Source organism: Humulus lupulus, chromosome 9 (assembly GCF_963169125.1).
Source record: "Humulus lupulus chromosome 9, drHumLupu1.1, whole genome shotgun sequence".
NCBI classification, from domain to species: Eukaryota; Viridiplantae; Streptophyta; class Magnoliopsida; order Rosales; family Cannabaceae; genus Humulus; species Humulus lupulus.
The window spans coordinates 167,755,446-167,777,827 of NC_084801.1; the positions used below are offsets into that span (position 1 = coordinate 167,755,446).

The following is a 22,382-nucleotide window of genomic DNA, read 5'->3' on the forward strand; positions in this document are numbered from 1 at the left end:
AAAGTTTATGGATTTTCTTCTTCAAATATTTTCTTTCATCTTAAATATCTTGTATTTTTTATTGTTAGAACATATTTACACTTTGTTCTTCATTAGTGCAAAATCATAATATTCTTTGATTAAGGTGTGCCATTAAATTGTGCACATCAAATGCTTAGAAAAAAAATATTATGTTTTTCCTTATAAATAATATTCATTGATTTACTTGTTATTTCATTAGATTGATTTACATTAAATACTTTGAAATAATAATTTTAAAAGTGAAGATAAATCCTACAATTCTATAATAATTTGTGCTTATATAGAATATCTAACTTGAATAAGTGGTAGTGATTAATTTATACTATTAATGAAACTTGAGAATCAATGTACTTATAAATATTATTGAACTTTTATTTTGCGGATTCTAATACCTTAATAATCTTCTTTTACCATCTTGATTTCTACTATTAATTTATGTTTATATATTGTCTTTAATTTCTTTATTATTGTCTCTTATTTGATTTTCTTGTCACAAATTCTCATCAATCTTTGGAGCTAGGTTAGAATTTATTAATTTTGGTTTAAAATAGTTTTCTTTTTTATTTTAGACAACTCATTTGGGTTCGATCTCGTATTTACACGAACACTATATTTCATATACAATTCGTGCACTTGCAAGTTATAAAATTTTAAAACATACCCGTTTTGGGTCCATCAAGGAACATGAATAGGGTATGAACACGTGAGAATGTGCTTGATTATGATTATGCTTGTGATTATTGATTAAGCATGTTGAATGCTTTGTATTTGGATATTTGATATATGATATATGCTGGTCTGCATTATCTAATTGAGAAAGGCTTGACTTGTCAGTGAAGGACAACAATAGCACTGAGCGCTGGTCATAAAACATTGACTTATTAGTCAAGGATGGAAATAGTGCTGAGCGCTAGTTGTAAAACATTTACTTATCATTCAAGGGCAGCAATAGCGTGCTGAGCGCTGGTTGTTATGGTTATACTTAACCAGGAGTGCATCATACACTTGGTCGTGGGAAAACTCAGTGCTAGGTACATTGGGCCAGCTCCAAGGCTGGTTTTACAGAGGATAGGGCAATGGGCCCCGGGGTGACTTATTAGTCCCATATCCTAGGCTAGGGTTGGGCCCCCAGACTTGACTTATGAGTCAAGAATGACATTAGCACAATGAGTGCTGGTCGAGAAGCATTGACTTATGAGTCAAGGACAGCCTTAGCACGTTGAGTGCTGGTCGAGAAGTATTGGCTTGTGAGTCAAAGATGACCTTAGCACGCTGAGTGTTGGTCGAAAAGCATTGACTTTTGAGTCAAGGACGACCTTAGCATGCTGAGTGCTGGTCGAAAAGCATTGACTTAGGAGTCAAGGACGACAATAGCGTGCTGAGCGCTGGTTGATATGATTATGCCTACCCATGAGCGCATCATACACTTGACCGAACTATTGGTCGTGAGAAGACTAGAACGCCAGGTATGCTGGGCCAGTCCCAAGGCTTGTTATACAGAGGATAGGGCAAAGGGCCCTGGGGTGACTTATTACTCCCATATCATAGGGTGCGAAACTTCAGTATGATTTACTAATCATATATTTTGGGAATTGGGCCTAGTATGATTCATTGATCATTTATCTTGGGCTATTGGCCCCATATGACGCTGTAGTCATTTATATGGATGGTATGCATGCATGAGTATGATTATTACTACTAGGCATGCTTATTATAATTTGGAACATGTTATTAATTGCTTATGAGCATGTTTAAGTTTTCTTGTTGAGCCTTGGCTCATGAGTGCTTTGTGATGCAGGTAAAGGGAAACGAAGGTTGGACCATCCTTGAGTTGGAGAGCTTAGGTGACGATGTGTACATATGCGACTACCCAACCCCCACGGCCGAGGGTTTACAGAGGAACTAGGGTCAAATCCTATTTTGCTGCTTAGGTTGGCAGGTTGTAACTTTTTTCATTTTAGTTAACCTTTTAAATGTATTATGGGATCCCATGTATGAAGCAAACATTTAAATGAAATGATGATACCTTTGACCAAAAAATTTAACCCTAAACCGTTAATCACGTTTAGTTACACGGTTATGGCCAAATGACTCGTTTAGGGAGTTTAGCACTATTTAAAATATACAGTGTAACAGTCCCTGAGTAGTAGGGCGTTACAAAAGAGGCCCAACCCAAACCTATAAAGTAAAGAAAAATATACACTTAGTACCATTTTTTGAATCTTAATTACAATAATAACGTGAGATATTTTATACCTTTAGTTTATACCATTTGTAAACTTATATCTACTTTCCTCCCTATTGTACTGTAACAACTCAAATTTCCTAATGTGGCTTAGAGCCTGGATTAGGGGGCCGAGAGGCAATAACTGTATTAATTGTGTGCTTATGTGTTGTGAGCATGTCAATATGTGGATTATATTGTTAGGAAAAATAGTATTTGCCTCAATGGATAAGGTAAGAATATACAACTCTAAACAAAAATATTAAAAATAAATAATGATTGATTAAATAAAGTTACAACTCTATAACTGAAAATACAAATAAACAAAGAAGAAGAAGAGAATAGTAAAAATACAACTCTAAGCAAAAAATTACAAGTAAAGTAAATGTGTTTGAAACAAAAGAAAGGAAGATTACAACTTTAAACAAAAGTTACAAGTAAATAGAACAAGAGAATAAGAAGAAAAGCAATAGTATAAAATGTAAGAACAGAAACAAAAGTAAACTCTCACTTACACAACCTAAGTGAAGAGTGTTGGGGATCACCAACTTGAACATGGTTTAAAACCTTTGTCCAAAAGCTTATTTCCCCCTAACTCAAACACTAAGGGATCTCTCTCAGATTATAGGAAATGCTTTATGGAATTATCAAGCCTCAAGGTGTTTCTAGCCAAGTGCTCTAATGGATAGAAAAGTTGTGTCTTTCCAGTGAGCAATAGACTCCTATTTATAGAGTTTAGAGACACCATTTGAATTTCAAATTCCACCAACCCCCATGGCTTTTACCAATGATTAATTGGATTATTATGGAATTAAAAATGAGATTTGTGAGTTATTTGGGTTTTTGGAACCGTTCAACACATTTGGAAAAAACTGAAATTTTAGCTTGAAATGCACCTGTGGCCGCGACCACCATCATTCAGTGGCCGCAGCCACATCCCAGTTTCAGCACACCAATTTGTTCTGTTTTTCCAAACGGTTCTAAACCCTCCCAATTCATTTTGTAACCCCCAAAACACATTATTGGGGTTAAAATCATATCTCTAACATCATTTCACATATGGCTTTATGAAATTCATCTCAATATTGTGTAACACCAAATTTACACAATAAAGGGTAATGTTGGGAAGTTACAAATTTGTAACACCAAATATGTTACATATTTGGATATATCTCATATATCTAAATATTGTAACTCTCTATTATATGTTACAATATGTGACACTCTTTGTCACATTTATTTAATCTAAAACATTATATTATAATATAATATAATATTACATTATATTATAAAATAAAATAACACTCCCCCACTAGATTAAATAGTTATCTTATTGAAACACTTATTTAATCAATCATTATATTTTAAAATATAACAATATCCCCCACTTGATTAAATAAGAACTCTCTCTTATAGGAATCATTGCATTAGTGCATAAAGTAAAGTATTTTTCAACTTGAACTTTACTATAGTGTAATTATCACAAAATTTGTCGAAAATTTGGTTGCACTAGACATTGAACCATCTTTTCATGATAACAAATCGGTGATAACACACACCTTTGCGATGTTCACTTGAGACCTCTATGTCTCTCTTTGCATCATTAATGGCCATGTTCACTTTCCATTCATGGACGTTCTTGAGAATACTCCTAATTCTCGTGAGAGGGGGCACCACCCCTAGGTCCATATAGGTAGAATTCTTACAGTATTTTGTTACCAAAAATATTTGTCTTCGCAAGACTGAATTCTATTAAAAAACCTTTCAGTTTTAACCCTCAACTTGGTAACTCACAAGTACTCAACATCTCAGATGGGACTTGTTTTGAGTACAACTAATATTCACTTGATTGACTTGTTGTTACCTATTGAACCTAACACTAGTTGAATAAATAGTGTTAAGATAGGTTACCATTAATCGTGAATCTCTTCAGAGAGTTTAAGTCCCATCCCTCGAGATGATGCAACCACTAAGTCTCTCGTTAGTGGCTTAGTGAAAGGATCCGCCAGATTTTCACTTGTTCTCACATAGGATATTGAGATGACTCATCTTTGAATCAATTCTCTTACATATCCATGTCATAGACTAATATGTCTAGACTTCCCATTATACACTCCGTTGTATGCTCTATCCAATGTCGCTTGGCTATCACAATGTATCGATATAGTGGATACATTCTCTTTGATTAGGGGTATCTCTATCAACAGATCCCTTAACCATTCGGCCTCTTTGCGGGTAGTAGCTAGAGCTATAAACTCTGCTTCCATAGTGGAATGAGATATACAGGTTTGTTTCTTGGAACCCCAAGAAATTGCACCTCCACCAAGTGTAAATACCCAACCAGTTGTGGACAAGTTGTCCCCAAGATTGGATATCCAACTTGCATCTGTATATCCTTCTAAGATTGAAGGAAATTTGGAGTAGTAAAGGCTTAGTCCTTTGGTTTTCTTGAGATAACCTAGGACTCTTCCAATCGCCTTCCAGTGATCCACACTTGGATTACTTGTAAACCTACTAAGTTTACTTACTGCAAATGCTATATTAGGTCTAGTACATTGGGAAACGTACATTAGACTCCCTATAGCACTAGTGTACTCCAATTGAGCCACCGCTCTTCCTTCATTCTTCTCTAGTTTTACACTATGATCAAATGGAGTATTGGCATCTTTATCCTTGAGATGGTTAAATTTGTTCAATACTTTCTCAACATAGTGGGATTGCCCTAATGCAAAAACCCCCACTATGTTTTGATACCAAGTATAGTGTCAACTTCTCCAAGATCTTTCATCTTGAAGGTTGATGATAGAAACCTCTTCGTTTCTTCTATCCCTTTCATGCTATCACTTAGAATAAGCATGCCATCCACATATAAGCAAACAATGATCACATATCCCTTACAAGTTTTGGAATACAAACACTTGTCTCCATTGTTATGTCTAAACCCATTAGACATGATGGCTTGATCGAATTTCTCATGCCATTGCTTAGGAGCTTGTTTCAATCCATATAAGGATTTTACAAGTCTACATACTTTATGTTCATATTTTGGTAGGACAAACCCTTCGGGTTGTTCCATATAGACCTCCTCATTGATGTCACCATTAAGGAATGTCGTTTTGACATCCATTTGATGAACATACAAGTTGGGTATAGAAGCTAAAGCGAACAAAATTATTATAGAAGTTGTTCTTGCAACAGGCGCATAGGTATCGAAATAATCGATACCCTATTTTTGCATAAACCTTTTAACTACTAATCTAGCTTTAAAGGTTTGAATAGTGCTGTCAGTGTGGTATTTTCTCCTAAATACCCACTTACACCCAATTGGCTTAGACCCCGGTGGGAGATCTACCAATTCCCAAGTGTTGTTGGAAAGAATGGAATCCATCTCATCATTGATGGCTTCTTTCCAAAATACACTATCTCTCAATTGCATAGGATCATCCTCAACGAGAAGTACAATAGGAATATTCCTAATGAATTCCTCTCTATTTCCTTCTACCATGTAGAATGAAATTTGTTGATAATCTATCTCATCTACTACTAGACTTTTATGATTTTTAAGCCTTTGACTTCTTCTAAGTTCAAATGGTTGTTTTACATTCTTTTGAGAATTCTCCTCTTCAGAATCAACTTTGGATGTAGAAGCTTGAGAATTGTTCTCATATAACAAATTCTCCTTTAGAGATGTTGAAGCTTGAGAATTGTTGTCACATAACATATTCTCAAAAAATTCAACTTCTCTAGATTCAATCACAATATTAGACTCTAAGTCTAATAGCCTATAAGCTTTACTATTGTTGGCATAACCAACAAAAGCACACTTTATGAATCTTGAACCTAACTTTGTTCTATTAGATTCGTTTTTCTTGCAATATGCAAGACACCCCCACACTTTGCAGTACCCTATGTTGGGTTTTCTTCCTTTCCATAACTCATATGGAGATATCTCATTTTTCTTCATCGGTATTTGATTAAGAATGTGACAAGCGGTTAATAACGCTTCACCCCATAAGTTGAAATTCAACTTAGAAAACACCAACATAGAATTTACCATCTCTAGATAAGTCATATTTTTCCTTTCGGCAACACCATTGTGTTGTGGTGTATAAGGTGCGGCGCACTCATGAATTATAACATTTTCTTCACAAAATTTATTGAATTCATTAGAGAAGTACTCTCCTCCTCTATCACTTCTTAGCACCTTAATCTTTTTATTTAGTTGATTTTCAACTTCCAATTTATACAATTTAAAAGCATCAAAAGTTTCATCTTTATGCTTTAAAAGAAACACATAGGTATATCTACTAAAATCATCTATAAAAGTAAGAAAATACCTTTTACCACCTCTAGTTAAAACACCATTTAATTCACAAAGATCACTATGGATTAAATCTAGTAAATTAGATGATCTTTCTACACCAGGAAATGGTTTCTTAATCATTTTTGCCTTAACACATGTTTCACATTTACCATAGTTTTTTATATTGCATGCAATCATACCACATTTTACTACTCTTTTCATGGTTGAAAAACCTATATGGGACAATCTAAGATGCCACAAAAATAAAGAATCATACTCAACAATATAAGAAAAATTAGCATTTTTATTGATAACATTGAAAGTTACATCATTGGTGCACAATTTAACCATACCCTCACAAGAGTACCCCTTTCCCAAAAATATATTTGATTTGGTAAGTATAAGTTTACCGGACTCAAAAACGGCTTTAATGCCCGGCTTGCCAAACAAATCATCACTTACCAAGTTTCTACTCATTTCAGGAACATAATGTACATTCAATAATGTAACTTTCTCGCCAGAGGTGAAAAAGACTTCAATGGTACATTTTCCAAGTACATTGGATTTTCCCTCATTGCCCATTTGAATTTCATGGTTGCCTTTTGACTCTTCAAAGGTCTTGAACAATGATTTGTCATAGGTTACATGGACGGTGGCACATGTCTCATACCACCACCCTTTCACCTTGCCTTGGACCGCATTCACCTCACTAAGGGTAACAACAATGTTTTCCTCTTAAGTTGCATTCACCTTAGGTCCTTGTTGGTCTTTTCTATGCCTACACTCTCTAGCACAGTGACCCTTTTTCCCACACACAAAGCAAGGACCTTTCTCGCCCTTAAACTTGTTTGGGTTGGTTTTTGGACCCAAAGGTTTCTCATCACCCTTTTCCCCTTTGTTCTTGGGATGTTTTGGTTGTGACACTGCATTTGCTTTGGAAGTCTCTCCATTAGACCCCGCCACAAGTTTATCTCTATATATCGATTCCTCCTTGATTTGAATATGTTTCTGGATTTCCTCCAAAGAATAATTCTCATTTTTATGAAGGATTCTTTTCCTATAGCTCTTCCAAGTTGGTGGTAATTTAGCCACTATAGCACCAACTTGAAAGGCCTCGGGAAGCTCAATCTTTAAAACTTTTAGTTTGTTAACAATTATTTGCAATTCATGAATTTGAGGAAGAATAGGTTTATCACCAAAAAAATTTGAAATCAAAGTATTGAGATATCAAAAACTTTTTGGTACCTTCCTCTTCCGCCTTGAACTTTGTCTCAAGTGCATCCCATATATCCTTGGTCGATTTGGTCTCGGTGTAGAGGTCATAGAGCCTATCGAAAAGGGCATTGAGGATATGACCCCTACAAAGGAGATTGTCCTCCTCCCTCTTCCTTCTTTTCTCCACCTCCTCGGGAGTGTCCTTGTCGGATGGCGTTGGGAGAGGTTCTAGAATGGATTCTAGAATGTAGGCGATTTTGAGAGTGGTCAAAAGGAATCTCACCTGGTCTTGCCACCTAGTGAAATTGGACCCATCAAACTTATCCAACCTCACTAGGTCTTGATTCATTATCTTGATGGTCTCACCTTCCATTGAAACAAACAATGGGAAAGCTTTTGAATGTTAGTAAAAGTAGTATTTGCCTCAATGGATAAGGTAAGAATATACAACTCTAAACAAAAATATTACGAATAAATAATGATTGATTAAATAAAGTTACAACTCTATAACTGAAAATACAAATAAAAAAAGGAAAGGAAGAAGAAGAAGAAGAAGAGAATAGTGAAAATACCACTCTAAGCAAAAGATTACAAGTAAAGTAAGGGTGTTTGAAACAAAAGAAAGGAAGATTACAACTCTAAACAAAAGTTACAAGTAAATAGAACAAGAGAATAAGAAGAAAAGCAATAGTATAAAATGTAAGAACGGAAACAAAAGTAAACTCTCACTTACACAACCTAAGTGAAGAGTATTGGGGATCACCAACTTGAACAAGGTTTAAAACCTTTGTCCAAAAGCTTATTTCCCCTAACTCAAGCACTAAGGGATCTTTCTCAGATTATAGGAAATGTTTTATGGAATTATCAAGCCTCAAGGTGTTTCTAGCCAAGTGCTCTAATGGATAGAAAAGTTGTGTCTTTCAGGTGAGCAATAGGCTCCTATTTATAGAGTTTAGAGACACCCTTTGAATTTCAAATTCCACCAACCCCCATGGCTGTTACCAATGATTAATTGGATGATTATGGAATTAAAAATGAGATTTGTGAGTTATTTGGGTTTTTTTAACCGTTCAACACATTTGGAAAAAACTGAAATTTTAGCCTGAAATGCACCTGTGGCCGCGGCCAGGGACATCAGTGGCCGCGACCACTGCTCTCTGTCCCCCAGGCCGCGACCACCATCATTCAATGGCCGCGGCCACAACCCAATTTCAGCACACCAATTTGTGTTGTTTTTCCAAACGGTTCTAAACCCTCCCAATTCATTTTGTTACCCCCAAAACACATTATTGGGGTTAAAATCATATCTCTAACAACCATTTCACATATGGCTTTATGAAATTCATCTCAATATTGTGTAACACCAAATTTACACACTAAAGGGTAATATTTGGAAGTTACAAATTTGTAACACCAAATATGTTACATATTTGGATATATCTCATATATCTAAATATTGTAACTCTCTATTAAATGTTACAATATGTGACACTTTGTCACATTTATTTAATCTAAAACATTATATTATAATATAATGTAATATTACATTATATTATAAAATAATATAACATATATTATAATATAATTATGTTTTCATGGTGAGAAATAATAAATATGCATGAGGGCCCGTTTCTTATTAGAATGACATTTTTGTTATTTTTGACTCGTTGAGGGTATAATTGTGAATATGTGTGTGTTGTGATTGAGACCACATTATTATGTGGGTATATTTTGGTTGTTTGGCACGAGACGATCCTAGTGAGCAAGATAGCGAAAAAGTCAGAACAGGGTCAAATACCTGGCTAAAGGCGAGCCTAGGGGATATTTTGGTAATTTAGCACATTAGCGAGATTTATCGGGTAATGGGAGATTAAATGGCTATTACTTGGAGGTAGTGGGATTTATTTGGATATGTGAGTTTATTAGAAATTGGGAGGGTGATGGTAAATGACCATAGTACCCTCGTGGGCATGGGGAGGAAAATTGGAGTATAAGGACATTTGGGTCCTTGGTAGGTTTTGACTTGGTTAGCCAACTTAGAATGCTATGGAAAAACAGGGGAAACACTCAGAAAAATAACAGAAGAAGCTTTCACCCTCTCTAGTAACTCTCTTTCTCCCTCCTTGGTGACTTGAAAATATTGAAGTAATTAAGGAAACAAAGCTTGGGAATTGAAGGTTTGGTGTCTAGGATCAAGCTAGGAGTGATTTGGGGCCATAATTCAGCTGTAGAGGTAAGGATTCATTCAGTTTGTGAATTTAATTTCTAGTGGTTTAAGTTTTGTTAGAATCTTAAACTTTGTTGGGTTTTGAGTTTGGGGTTTGGATTTGAGTTGGTTATTGGGATGTTTGGGCTGCATATGTTGGATATTATTGCTTTTGGGACTCAATTGGGACTTTGGAGAAACCTTGGGATGGTTTTGGGAGGTTTGGGTTAAGAGAAAACGCAAGAAAAACCCAGCTTTTCTAGGTTCGCGAAGGAGCGTCGCGGCGCTAGGAAATATTCAGGGCCCTTGAATTTTGTATTTTTAGGGCATAGGCCCAGGGGCTCAGGGGACGATTTCGCTACACCGTGAGGGGAAATTGGAGGTTCTGAGAGCATGGGATTGGTCTCGAGGCTCTATTATGGAATCGAATAATAATGAGAATGTTATTTGTGGGTTGTGACTAGGTTACCGCTAGGACTCGGGAGAGGATCGTTCCCAGGGGTCGTGCTTGCTTGTGTATTTTCTTGTGCTTGGACCAAAGGTAAGAAAACGACACCCAGTATGTGTTATACATGATTAAGGCTTGGCCCGAATGCTAAACATAGTCTTTATTTGGGTGTTGGCCCCGTAAATGCGCATGATTATGATTATGCTTGTGTATATATGTGTTAATGTATTGTAATGCATTGTATCTGTGTGTATAATGAATGTATTACGTGATTGTTTGTGATGACCAGGAAGCTCGTTTTATAAGCCGAGGATCTGTCTGTTATATTTGATTAAAACTTGATCTGTTAGTCAAGGATATATATATATTTGGTTAAAATGAGGGCTCGACTTAAAAGTATAGGGTTTCTATGACTCAACTTATAAGTCAAGGGTCTGTAAGACTCGGCTTATAAGTCGTGATCGGCGTATGCGCGTTGAGCGCAGGCCTTTATGGCTAGGCCACCCCGGGAGTGCCTTATGCACTTGACTGACTCGGATGCCATACGAATAAGTAGGAGTGCGACATACACTTATGAGACCCTACGATCATTTATCTGAACAGTGAGCATGTCCAGTGCCAGTTATTATTGTTAGACATGCTGTTATACTCTGTGAACTGTTTGACTATGTTTTCTTGTTGAGTCTTTTGGCTCACGAGTGCTTTGTGGTGCAGGTAAGGGTAAGGAGAAGCTTGGCTAGCCATGAGTTGGAGAGCGATATCGGTGATGTGTACATACGCAGTCTGCTTGTCCGCCACGGCCAAGATGTCACATGGGAGCTAGGGTTGGACCCTGTTTTGCCACTTAGGCTAGCTTATTTTGTAATCCCTGGAGTGTAATAAACTTTTAAACTCATATTTTGGGATCCCATGTAAAGACAAAAGTTTTTGTTTAATGAAAATGTGTATGTCTTGACGAAAATTTTAAATACCTGAACCCTTAGTAGCTTAATCACATGTTTTAGTCCAAACGACTCGTTTAGCAAGTCTAACACTAATTTAAAACACACTTGGCAACATACCCTAATTAGCAGGGCGTTACACACACCGCTTTTCAAGTTTTTATTTTTATTTTTATTTTTTATAAACGTTGCTTTCTTTCTCTCTCCTTTCCTTAACTACGAAAATCTTTTCTGGCCACACCGCTAGCTGATTGAGCTCAATAGTGGTACCATCGCGACCCACTCTTTAAGGTGATCATTTTGATATGTGGGAAACATATATTTTTTCGCCGTCGCCAGAGAAGATACCATAATAAAAAACAACATTTTAATTTCTTTTTTATATTTTGTTAACCAAAAAGTAACTAAACTTTAAACTTACACAAAATTTGTATTGTTATTTTAAATTTTAAAGATACCATTTAGTATTGTAAACAACTTTTAAGCTATTTTATAACCATTTCAAGTATTTAAAAAAAAAATAGATTCTATAGAATATTGTTAGGTAATTTTTAGATAGAACATAAGAAGACTCTTTTTGGTAACTCACCATGTTTGTTGGTTTCTTTAAATTTGTGTCATACCAAAATATTTAGTTATATATCAAAAGGTAATCAATTGGTATCTTAAATGATTTTATAAGCAACAAAAATGTAGCTTTTAAAAGTAACTATGCAATATACTAAATAATATCATTTTCTAATAAGTTATTCATGGCAACTTAGAATTATAGGAGTAACTTTTTATACTATATGATAACTAATTAGTTTCTAAAATAGACTTGAAGGTAATGTAAAAATATCTTAAATAATAAGATATGTAAATTACATGAGTGACTAAAAATGTCTATTAAAAGTTACCATATAGTATACTAAATTCATTTTTATTAATAAACTATATGGTAACTTATTATACTATATGACATCTCATTAGTTTTTGAAATAAGCTTAAAGGTTACCAAAATGTCTCTTAATAATAAGATACCATAATTTAACATAAAAATAATTAATTGGTATATTAAGATGTCTACAAATGAGTTTTGGAGGTAACCAAAATGTACTGAAATAATATGATCTAAAAATAAAACTTTTAATAAAAAAAAGTGACTAATTGATATCTTAGGACAATTCTTTTATAGGGACTATGCTTTAAGCCCTACCGGTGGGGCTCTCAGCGTTTCTCAACCCGTGAACAGTTTTCAGCGCGATTTTTTTTATGACCGTGTATATTGTAGCTATTTAGAGCATCCTGCAAATTTTTAGAAAATTCCGAATAATTTACAGTACCGAAAACTAGGTTAAAACATGTTGTTTTCCACTCGCATAAAAAAAAATTAGTCATGCGTGCAACATGTTTGAACTTAGTGTCGAAACTATTCAGAATTTTCTAAAAATTTGCAGGATGCTCTAAATAGCTACAATATACATGGTCATAAAAAAAATTCGTGTCGAAAACTGTTCACGGGCTGAGAACACTGAGAGTCCCACCGGTAGGGCTTAAAGTGAGCTCCTATAGGAGAATTTCCCTAATATCTTATTGGTATCGTAAGCAACAAAAATGTAACTTTTTATTACTCATAAAAAATAAAAAATATTCAGGAAGTGAGATTTCCCAAATTTTTTCAAAATTTGTTATATTATGCTGACGTAGCACCGATATTTGTGTAATTAATTTAGTTGAACTTAATTTTATAAATATTTTAAATTTTAAGTATTTAATTGTAAAATTCCCTAAAGAAACCCATAAATTTCCTTAACATTTATATAAACATTTGAATAATTTTTATTTTTTGATCAAATTTTTGTTATTAAGTTGATCAAATTTTTGGTGAGGGGTAGACTTCTTTATCATTCCAAGAAGCTTATTAGGACAAAGGATCTAGTTTTTTTTAATAGAGTGGTTCAGATGTAAGGCTTTTTGTTTGTAAGCTGTTTGGTTTGTTTGTACTTGGATTGTTCACAGTATATTTTCCTTTTCATAAAAATAAAAAAAAAAAAAATTATTTTTTATAATAAAAATAGTTTATTTGGTTTTGCGCCCGCGCCCTTTTCATCATATGGAGAAGAGAAACTATCGCCGGCCAGAAAACTACGTCAAAATGGAGCTGATTCCGTTCATCCAGAGTAAGGACCCGCCGGAGAAGCAATGGCAAGAGTATGTGACGTTTGAGAGTCAGGTAAATCAGCAAAAAATCGTACCTTTTGATTTGCTCTGTTTTTTCCTTATCCATTTTTGGTGCCTTATTACACATGTTCATAAATGATGAACTTTTCGTAAAGGTAAATGGTGTTGATGCGTTGAGCATTTGATTTGAATTAGTAGGAGTGGATTTCAGTCTCTTAATTGCAGAAACTGGGTAAAGCTGATACCAAATCAGCCGTACCTTTGATTCTCTGTCATTTGAATCGCCATTTGTGTATGTTATCATACTTTGTGTTTGTTATTCAACTTTCCCTAAATGTTCATAGTTTTTTTCTGAATGGTTTGTTGACCCTTTGAATTGGTTTCACGTTTTAAAATTGATCATCTCAAATGCATATATATCTTACTTTCTTAGCTTCTCTGTCAAACCCTTCTTTCTCATCTCCAGTTCTCCTTCGGCAAAACAGTAGTCTATGCTACACATTCACTCCTCTATTTTCCAAATCCAAACTATCAATTTTACTGCTAACTAGTTTGCTTTCTCTCGCTCTCTGGTATTCTCTTCGCTCTTCTCCTTTATATTTTATTTTGTTAGTTGTTCTAACTGTATTTTTGTAGATAATTTCTCTTGCCTTACTCTTGGTCCTCCCTGTACATCTCTTCAGTAAATAAATAAAGTCCTCTAGCTCTTTTGATCTTATTGATGAAGAGCTTTTTCTCATTACTTTTAAACATTTACACATACTAGTTTTTGTGATTTTTTTTCTTAATATAAATACTGTATATGCTCTGATGTGTGTATATATATATATATATATATTCTCTTTTTATGGATTATGGGCAGACGCAAAAAGAAACAAGAGAAAGGGTGAGCCATGGATAACTTACATTTTGCCATGACTGTGGGTATACATTCAAAGATGCAAATGGTAAGCATTCCTTCATAGATCTATAGTTCCCTTCAGGTTTTTGCTCCAAAAGTTTTGATATATATTATATATTGAATATGCAACAATAACGAATGCATTAAACAAATTTTTATGTATTGAAACCTGTGAACATTGAATGTTATGCCTCAGATTAGTTTAAAGTATTATAACTTTGAGAAATCATTTGTTATGTGCACAAGTCTTTAATTTTTATTTTTCAGTAGATGTATCTAATTATATTAGTTGTGATTCATGTAGGCTCTTCCAGATGAGTTTGTAGAACTGTATGGAGATACTCTGGACCGTAGTGCATATATTGCTCTTCCCTGTGGCCATACATGGAAGATTGTTATGGTTACAGAGGATAACAGTGTATACTTATATGAAGATTGGCCAAAATTTATGGAGCATTATCAGATAATTGTTGGACAGTTACTAATATTTAATTATAGAGGGAGTTCAAACTTTGATGTTATCATAATGAATAAAAATTTGTTGGAAATTGATTACACTCCTTTTCCTTTCCATTCTGATGGGAAGAAGAATGACACAGCACCCGTGATTGATTTAGCGTCAAGTGAGGAGTCTGACTCGGATTATAAAGGTGGCCAAAACTTAAAAATAAAATATGATAAGAAAATAGAATTGTTGTTAACAATCTATTGCTTCTGATTTTTGTTTGTAGGCAAGTCCAAAATCAATGAAGAAACTATGAACGACACACTGACGAATATGAAGCCGAAGATGAGGAGGCATACCAAAGCTAAACAACCTTATTCAAAAAATCCTGTCTTTAAAAGAATTATAGGAATTGAAGGGAATCGTCGTTATTATATGGTAAGTAGTAGTTTGAAGCTCACATTGTTTATAAAATTTTCATTATAAACTTGTGTATATTTGTATGACTTTTGAGACAGCTAAAACCTTTTGTTGTTCTGTTTTTGCAGCGTCTACCAGATAGTTTCGCTGAGAATCATCTTGGATCAAAGACTCAGACCATATATCTTACAGTGGGGACTAAAAAATGGGGTGTGAAGGTTCTAAAATGCGGGTCTGGCTTCTTTTTTTCCAAAGGATGGTCTGCCTTTCTGGCTGCTAACTCTATACGCACAGGGGATGCTTGCGTTTTTGAGTTCCTATCAAGGGAGCCAGCTGTGCTCAAAGTCTCCATTATTGAAAGCTGATAAAATAGATAGTGTTTAGACAGCTATACTTTATAGGCTTTGTTAGCTAATTCAGTTTCCTAAATAGTTTAGTGAGCTGACAAATAAACAAATTCTGCTTTCTTCGTTTTTTGTTCCATGTAACATTTCCAAGTCTATAAATACAATTATTTTTGTAGTGATGCTTCAACCACTTGTCCAACTCAGCTGACATGTCATTAATTAGTTAGTTAATTACCTGAAATGTATGTAATTAGCTTTCTTTTGATTCTATCTGAGTCTATAAATAAGAGTCATAGCTTCATTATTTGGTACTGAATTTCTAAGTCATCACAGAGAGTTTTGGAGGGTTGTAAAAGAGAGCATTGTGTATTTGATCAATGCCTCTCAGTGTGAGCTGATTTGTAATTGTGTAAAGCTAGGCTCTTGTGACTCTATTTGTATCATTCTTTGGAGATTTAATAAAGGAATCATTAGCCATTGCCTTTGGCTATTTTCTCCATCAGATTAGTTCTTATCCTTTCATTTTGTTCATTTTGTTTTCTGTTTAATATTTTGATTCTCATTGTCTTGTTGCATATATTGGATTCTGTTCTTGAACTGGTGTAGGAGATTACACCACAATTTTCCTCTTAGTCTTGTAACTTTTGCAAGACTTAGAGCAATCTTCTTTTCAATTTTGCTCTTCATAGATCTTGTATAGATAAGTTCACCAAACATCTGTTAAATGGTTTTGGTCCTGAGTTTGACTATGTTGTTGTTCATGTTACGAGCCTTGTTGGTGGTTTGTCTTTTGATCAAAACCAATCTCTTGTTGTCTCATGAAACATGACTTGAGAGACATCTTTCTGTTAATGATATTTCTGCCAAGATTTCGGCCAATGTGTCTCTTGGTTCTCAAAGATTTGCTCATTCATCAACACAACCTCGTCCGTATTCTAATTTTAGCAGAGGCAACAACAACTACCCTCAATATGGTGGATGACTTTCTGGTAGAGGTTCCCCAGCTCCTATGTGGTTGCTCTGCCAAGTTTGTCACAAGATCGGCCATTCTGCTGCAATCTGTCATTACAGATTTGATAAAAACACCTAAAGTTGGTGATTCTCAACCCAAAGTCTATGTCACAGAGTTTGGTGAAGATGGTCCACAAGCCTATACGACCACTACTGTTCTTGACTTTGGTGATGACACTGAGTGGTATGCCGACTCTGGGGCCACAAATCACATAGCTCTTGGTATGGAGAACCTTGACTTTGCAGCACCCTATGAAGGACATGAATCTTGATAGACCTCCAATTAGGCACACCTATATTAGGCGCATGAATCGGGGGGCTAAGTATGGTAATAGCTAAGTTTGGTAATTTACAAGGATATGGAATCAATTTGCTATCTTTTTGATTTGGAATGTATAAATTTGCTATCTGTTTATTTAGGAATGTTTTTGTAATTAAATAACAAGAGAGTGTAGGGGGAGGCATGCCTTTTTCTTGATCTGTATTGAGCCTTGGCTCTTGGAGAGAAACTGGGACTCTCGAATTTCCCAGACTATCAATAAAACACACTCTCTATTCCTTCTTATCTCTTTATCTAGCCTACTGCATTATTACAAGAATCAAAGTTTAATTGAACAAATAGAAACAAAAAGATTAATTGATTGGTAATTGGTGATTTAGTCCTTGAGGACGATACTTGTTTTTACCAAGATTATTACTGAATTGTGATACATGCACTTGCATAGCAATAAATTTCGCAACACAAGTCCTACGAGTTCTACACACAATCTTTCCTTACAGATTGGTGAGCCATTTTCTGATCCACACTTGTATAGAAGCACTCTTGGTGTCCTTCAGTATCTCACTCTTACCCGCCCTGGCGTTGCCTTCATCCTCAACAAGCTTTCTCAATTCATTCATGCTCCCACTACCACTCACTGGGAGGCTTATAGACGACTACTTTGATACCTCAAAGGCACCTTGTCTGATGGGATTCTGATCAAGCCAGCTCTGCGTCTCACTCTCCAAGCTTACTCGGATGTTGATTGAGCAAGCTGCCCTGATGACCGGCGCTCAACAGGAGGATCTGCCGTTTTTCTAGGGGACAACTTAATTTCTTGGCCTGCAAAGAAACAACAGGTGGTAGCTCGGCTAGCACCGAAAGTAAATTTCGTGCTCTCGCAAATGCATCAGCAAAAATCAAGTGGATCACTTCAGTTTTGCAGGAGCTACAGATTCGAATGCCTTCATCTCCCATCATCTGGGTTGACAACCAGAGTGTTGCCTCATTGGCAGCGAATCCCGTTTTCCACGCGAGATCAAAACATGTCGAAATCGATCTCCACTTTGTTAGAAGATCAAATTCTGAATAGACAAGTTGAAGTGCGCTATATACCATATGTGGACCAAGTGGCAGACATCCTTACAAAAGCACTATCTATTGATCGGTTTAGTGTGTTCCACCCTTTTTCAATTTCGATATGTTTTGATCTCGCGTGGAAAACGAGATTTTCTGCCAATGAGGCAACACTCTGGTTGTCAACCCAGATGATAAAATAGATAGTGTTTAGACAGCTGTACTTTATAGGCTTTGTTAGCTAATTTAGTTTCCTAATTAGTTTAGTGAGCTGTCAAATAAACAAATTCTGTTTTCTTTGTTTTTTGCTCCATGGAACATTTCCAAGTCTATAAATACAATTCTTTTCCTCTAGTCTTGTAACTTTTGCAAGACTTAGAGCAATCTTCTTTTCAATTTTGCTCTTCATAGATCTGTATAAATAAGTTCACCAAACCTTTTCAAAAGCTAATATAGTTTAGTTCTTGTGATGATGATACTTTAGTTTCTCTTAACATATTCCTGCTACTATCAATGGTAACTTCAATTAATCATGAATTTATCTTCTGGCTGTAGCTTTTGTATTAATTTAAACATCGTTTGCACTGGTTTTTGTTCAAGTGGATTCTGTTTAGACTATTAAATAGATATGACTCCTTTCCCTTGTTTTGTCTTAGCATTATCTTAACTTGTCATATTATTCATTATCAAACTTCAATTTCAGTGGCTGATGAGGCTTCTTATATTAATACTTTCTCTGCAGCTGCTAGTGCTAATGAGTCTGACATTTTCAATCTTGTTTTTTTTTTTGATAAAAAAGAAATGACATTTCTATTCTTGTTGATTTGTTACTTTGAGATATATTTATATAGGGTAATTCTCTTAAAGGGACTTCACTTTAAGCTCTATCGGTGGGGCTCTCAGTGTTCTTGACCCGTGAATAGTTTTTGGCTCGATTTTTTTTATGAGTGTGTATATTGTAGCTATTTAGAGCTTCCTGCAAATTTTCAGAAAATTCCGAATAGTTTACAGTACCGAAAACTAAGTTTAAACATGTTGTTGCACACGTGACTAATTTTTTTATGCGCATGGAAAGAAACATGTTTGAACCTAGTTTTCGATACTGTAAAATATTCAGAATTTTTATGAAAATTTGCAGGATGCTCTAAATAGCTACAATATACATGGTTATAAAAAAAAAATCGCGCCGAAAACTGTTAACGGGTCGAGAAACACTGAGAGCCCCACCAATAGGGCTTAAAGTGAAGCCCCTATAAAAGAATTGTACTATTTATATATATAGGAGAATTCTCCTATAGGGGCTTCACTTTAAGCCCTACCGGTGGGACTCTCAGTGTTCTCGACCCGTGGATAGTTTTCGGTGCGATTTTTTTGTATGACCGTGTATATTGTAGCTATTTAGATCATCATGCAAATTTTCAGAGAATTTCGAATAGTTTACAGTACTGAAAACTAAGTTCAAACATGTTGCACGCGTGACTAATTTTTTTTATGTGAGTGGAAAACAATATGTTTAAATTTAGTTTTCAGTACTGTAAATTATTCAGAATTTTCTGAAAATTTGCAGGATACTCTAAATAGCTACAATATACACGGTCATAAAAAGAATCGCGCTGAAAAATGTTCACGGGTCGAAAAACACTGAGAGCCCCACCAATAAAGCTTAAAGTGAAGTCTCTATAGGAGAATTCCCCTATATATATACACATATATTTATAGAATATGTTTTGCATTTTGTTTTTCTCTAATCAATTTGTTGATGGTGATCAAACTTTTTCTCTCATGACATCTTATAATACATATGATTCTTCCATTAAATTAAAAATATTTATATTAGGTTCAAAGGTTATGGGTTGTAAAATTGTAATTTCCTTTGAGATTTTTCTAACATTATTGGTTGGAAAGATAGGTTATAATATAACAAAGTGCATTGATAAAATGTATCGCCATGGATAGCCAAGACCGTTACACTGTGTGTTTACAAATGTGTAAGACTTGCTAATCAAGCCGTTTAGTTAGAAACGTGTTTCAGAAACTAAAGTTGAACTAGGGTTAAAAAATCTCGGTCTCAAAAGTTTCGTTTCTTATAACCAAACATTTTTACATGGGATCCCAAAGGTAGTAGCGTTAAAAGACTCTTTACAAAATTTCAGGATAAAAGTACAGTTGCTAGCCACTCTAAGGGCAAAACAGACAATTAGGTTTTTCTCGTCCTGTACCACTCCTCGGTCGTGGCGGCCAATCAGCTGACAATGTACATTCAGCCCCAAAGTTCTCCATCTCAGGACTGATCCACCTTGCCCTTGCCTTTACCTGCACCATGTAGCACCCGTGAGCCAAGGCCCAGCAAGAAGCCAGATAACAGAGCATAATCATTAAGCAATAAATTTGTAAATCAGCAATCAAGCAACTCATAACGCATAGCCATATACTCAACAATCCACAATGTTCATATAAATAGACATTCAGCATACCAAACTCATCGCTAAACATTTATAACCAAGTCACATAATAAACAGGGTCGACGCCCTTAGGTCGCACCCCCTATTTACCCCACTGACTCCGGCCCACTTAAACTGAGCTCAGTGAATATTAAGTTGTCCTCAGCTACTAGTGGCCGAGTCGCGCCCTGTGCGCAAATATTGATTCCGGCACTCTTAGGCCGTTTATCACATGTCCCATGGCATAATACCATCTATTACACATTTCATGTATAGGGAGCTCTTAGTCCCATCATTAATACATAACCGGGTGCAGTTTATTACCTTTAGATTCTAATAGCTTTGTTCAATTCAACCCTCAAGCACGATCCCGTCCGAGCCCTAGCGTACACCTAGTCACGGTCATAAATTAGAACCATACCAAACTTCAAATCCAAAACCTAGCCTCAGGGACCCATCTCGAGCCCTCAGGAAGCCCTAATTCCACCAAACGGGGTGGTGGAATCAAACCCCGAGACCCCAGGCAAAAACCCTAAGAAATAACTCAAAAACCCCCTTTTGGAAACAGGGTATCGCTACAACGCCATAAAGATGGCGCTATAGCACTACAAACAGAGCCAACAGGCTCCCTGACACCCAAGCCTAGCGCTATAACGCCCTAAGGCTAGCGTTAGTCACAGCCAGACAACACTCAGATTTTCCCCCTTCGAACTTCCTTGAGCCAAAACTCTCTAACACCCATCCAAACCTCAACCAAACACCAAAGCAAGTCCACCATCATCTATAACTCACCCCATATGACCCAACCATATGAAACTTAAGCACATGCACCCCAAAACAAGGAAATCACCATGACTGAGTTTGAAGCTCAAAAACTCAACAGAACAACAGAAATCATAGAACTTAAAGCTAGAATTTCTTACCTTTGATAGATGAATTTGACCTAGGTTATCTTCCACACTTCCTTAGCCTTCACCTCCTCAAATCCTTAGGCTTAATCCCCTAGAATTCCCACAGAAACTCAGCTTAGAAACCAATTCAACACCAAAAACCAAGAACTGAATAACAACCTCAAAACCTTACCTCAAATGGATGAATAACCTCTGCCAATTCCCCAAGAAAAATCAAGGACCCTAGTGTTGAGTCTTAGCCTAAGCCTTCTCTGAATTTTAGCTCCAAATTTCCAGAAAAATTGGTGAAGAAAAGCCAAAACCGTACAAGAGAGTAGTGCCCTGCTTTTCCCTTCTTTCCTTTCTCCTTCTTTTCTTTTCCTTTTTCTTTTCTTTTCCTTTTTTCAGTCTTCTAAAACTTTCTACATAATCCACTAAGGAATAAAGCAGCATGACCCTTATCTCTGATTCTAAACACCAAAAGAACATATTGCCCTCCCACTTAAAACTAAGCTTTTAAACATCTTAAGGGCATTTTGGCCATTACTCTCAATTCCCGCTAATTCTTCGAGTGTCTCTAATATTTACTGCTTACTTCTCAACACCTAACTAATCACCAATTATATTCCTCAATATCAAAATAGACTCCAATATATTTCCTAAATCCCCAGAAATACCCCCAGGCTCGCCCCGAGCCGGGTATAAATCCCCGCCGTGACTTTTTCGCTAAACCGCTCTCTAGGATCACCTCGAGTCACAAGCTACAAATATATCTACATAATAATGTGGTCTCCACAATTTATCACAGATATTTACAGTTATGCCCTCAACAGATCAAAATTACAAATATGTCATTCTAACCTAATCAGGGCCTACATGCATACTAATACACATAGTCACGCATCACAAATATCCAAACAATCATATAACATGTTTTTAATTATTTAAATCACATATAATCCAGTTATGCCCTCCCGGCACACTAATCAAGGCCCTTAAGCCCTATTAGTAAATTTGGGTCGTTACATAAAACATTTTATATTAAATTAAATTTTGCAATATTAGTAGTT

The 22,382-nt window shown here is 35.7% G+C and overlaps 1 protein-coding gene and 1 long non-coding RNA gene across 2 annotated transcripts; one reads left to right on the forward strand and one right to left on the reverse strand.

Moving 5' to 3' along the window:
• The first annotated feature begins 13,393 nt into the window (after positions 1-13,393).
• Positions 13,394-17,203, forward strand: LOC133800996 (B3 domain-containing transcription factor VRN1-like). Its single transcript, XM_062239124.1, has 5 exons — positions 13,394-13,573; positions 14,384-14,468; positions 14,727-15,072; positions 15,154-15,305; positions 15,416-17,203. Exons 2-5 carry the CDS (start codon positions 14,415-14,417, stop codon positions 15,650-15,652), a joined length of 789 nt encoding a protein of 262 aa, XP_062095108.1. The 5' UTR covers positions 13,394-13,573; positions 14,384-14,414; the 3' UTR covers positions 15,653-17,203.
• A 2,684-nt stretch (positions 17,204-19,887) lies between these two features.
• LOC133802405 (uncharacterized) lies at positions 19,888-21,870 on the reverse strand. Its single transcript, XR_009877299.1, has 3 exons — positions 21,506-21,870; positions 21,346-21,424; positions 19,888-20,294 (listed from the first exon to the last, which is right to left on the reverse strand). It is a non-coding gene; the product is annotated as an uncharacterized LOC133802405 (long non-coding RNA).
• Between the last annotated feature and the right edge of the window lie 512 nt (positions 21,871-22,382).

What these genes read in the sequence shown, in the direction of transcription:
- LOC133800996 (XM_062239124.1), top strand. Translation starts at nt 14,415, where the DNA reads ATGGATAACTTACATTTTGCCATGACTGTGGGTATACATTCAAAGATG. An exon ending in TACATTCAAAGATGCAAATG is followed by an intron (nt 14,469 to 14,726) that starts GTAAGCATTCCT and finishes TGATTCATGTAG; the next exon opens with GCTCTTCCAGATGAGTTTGT. An exon ending in GGAATCGTCGTTATTATATG is followed by an intron (nt 15,306 to 15,415) that starts GTAAGTAGTAGT and finishes CTGTTTTTGCAG; the next exon opens with CGTCTACCAGATAGTTTCGC.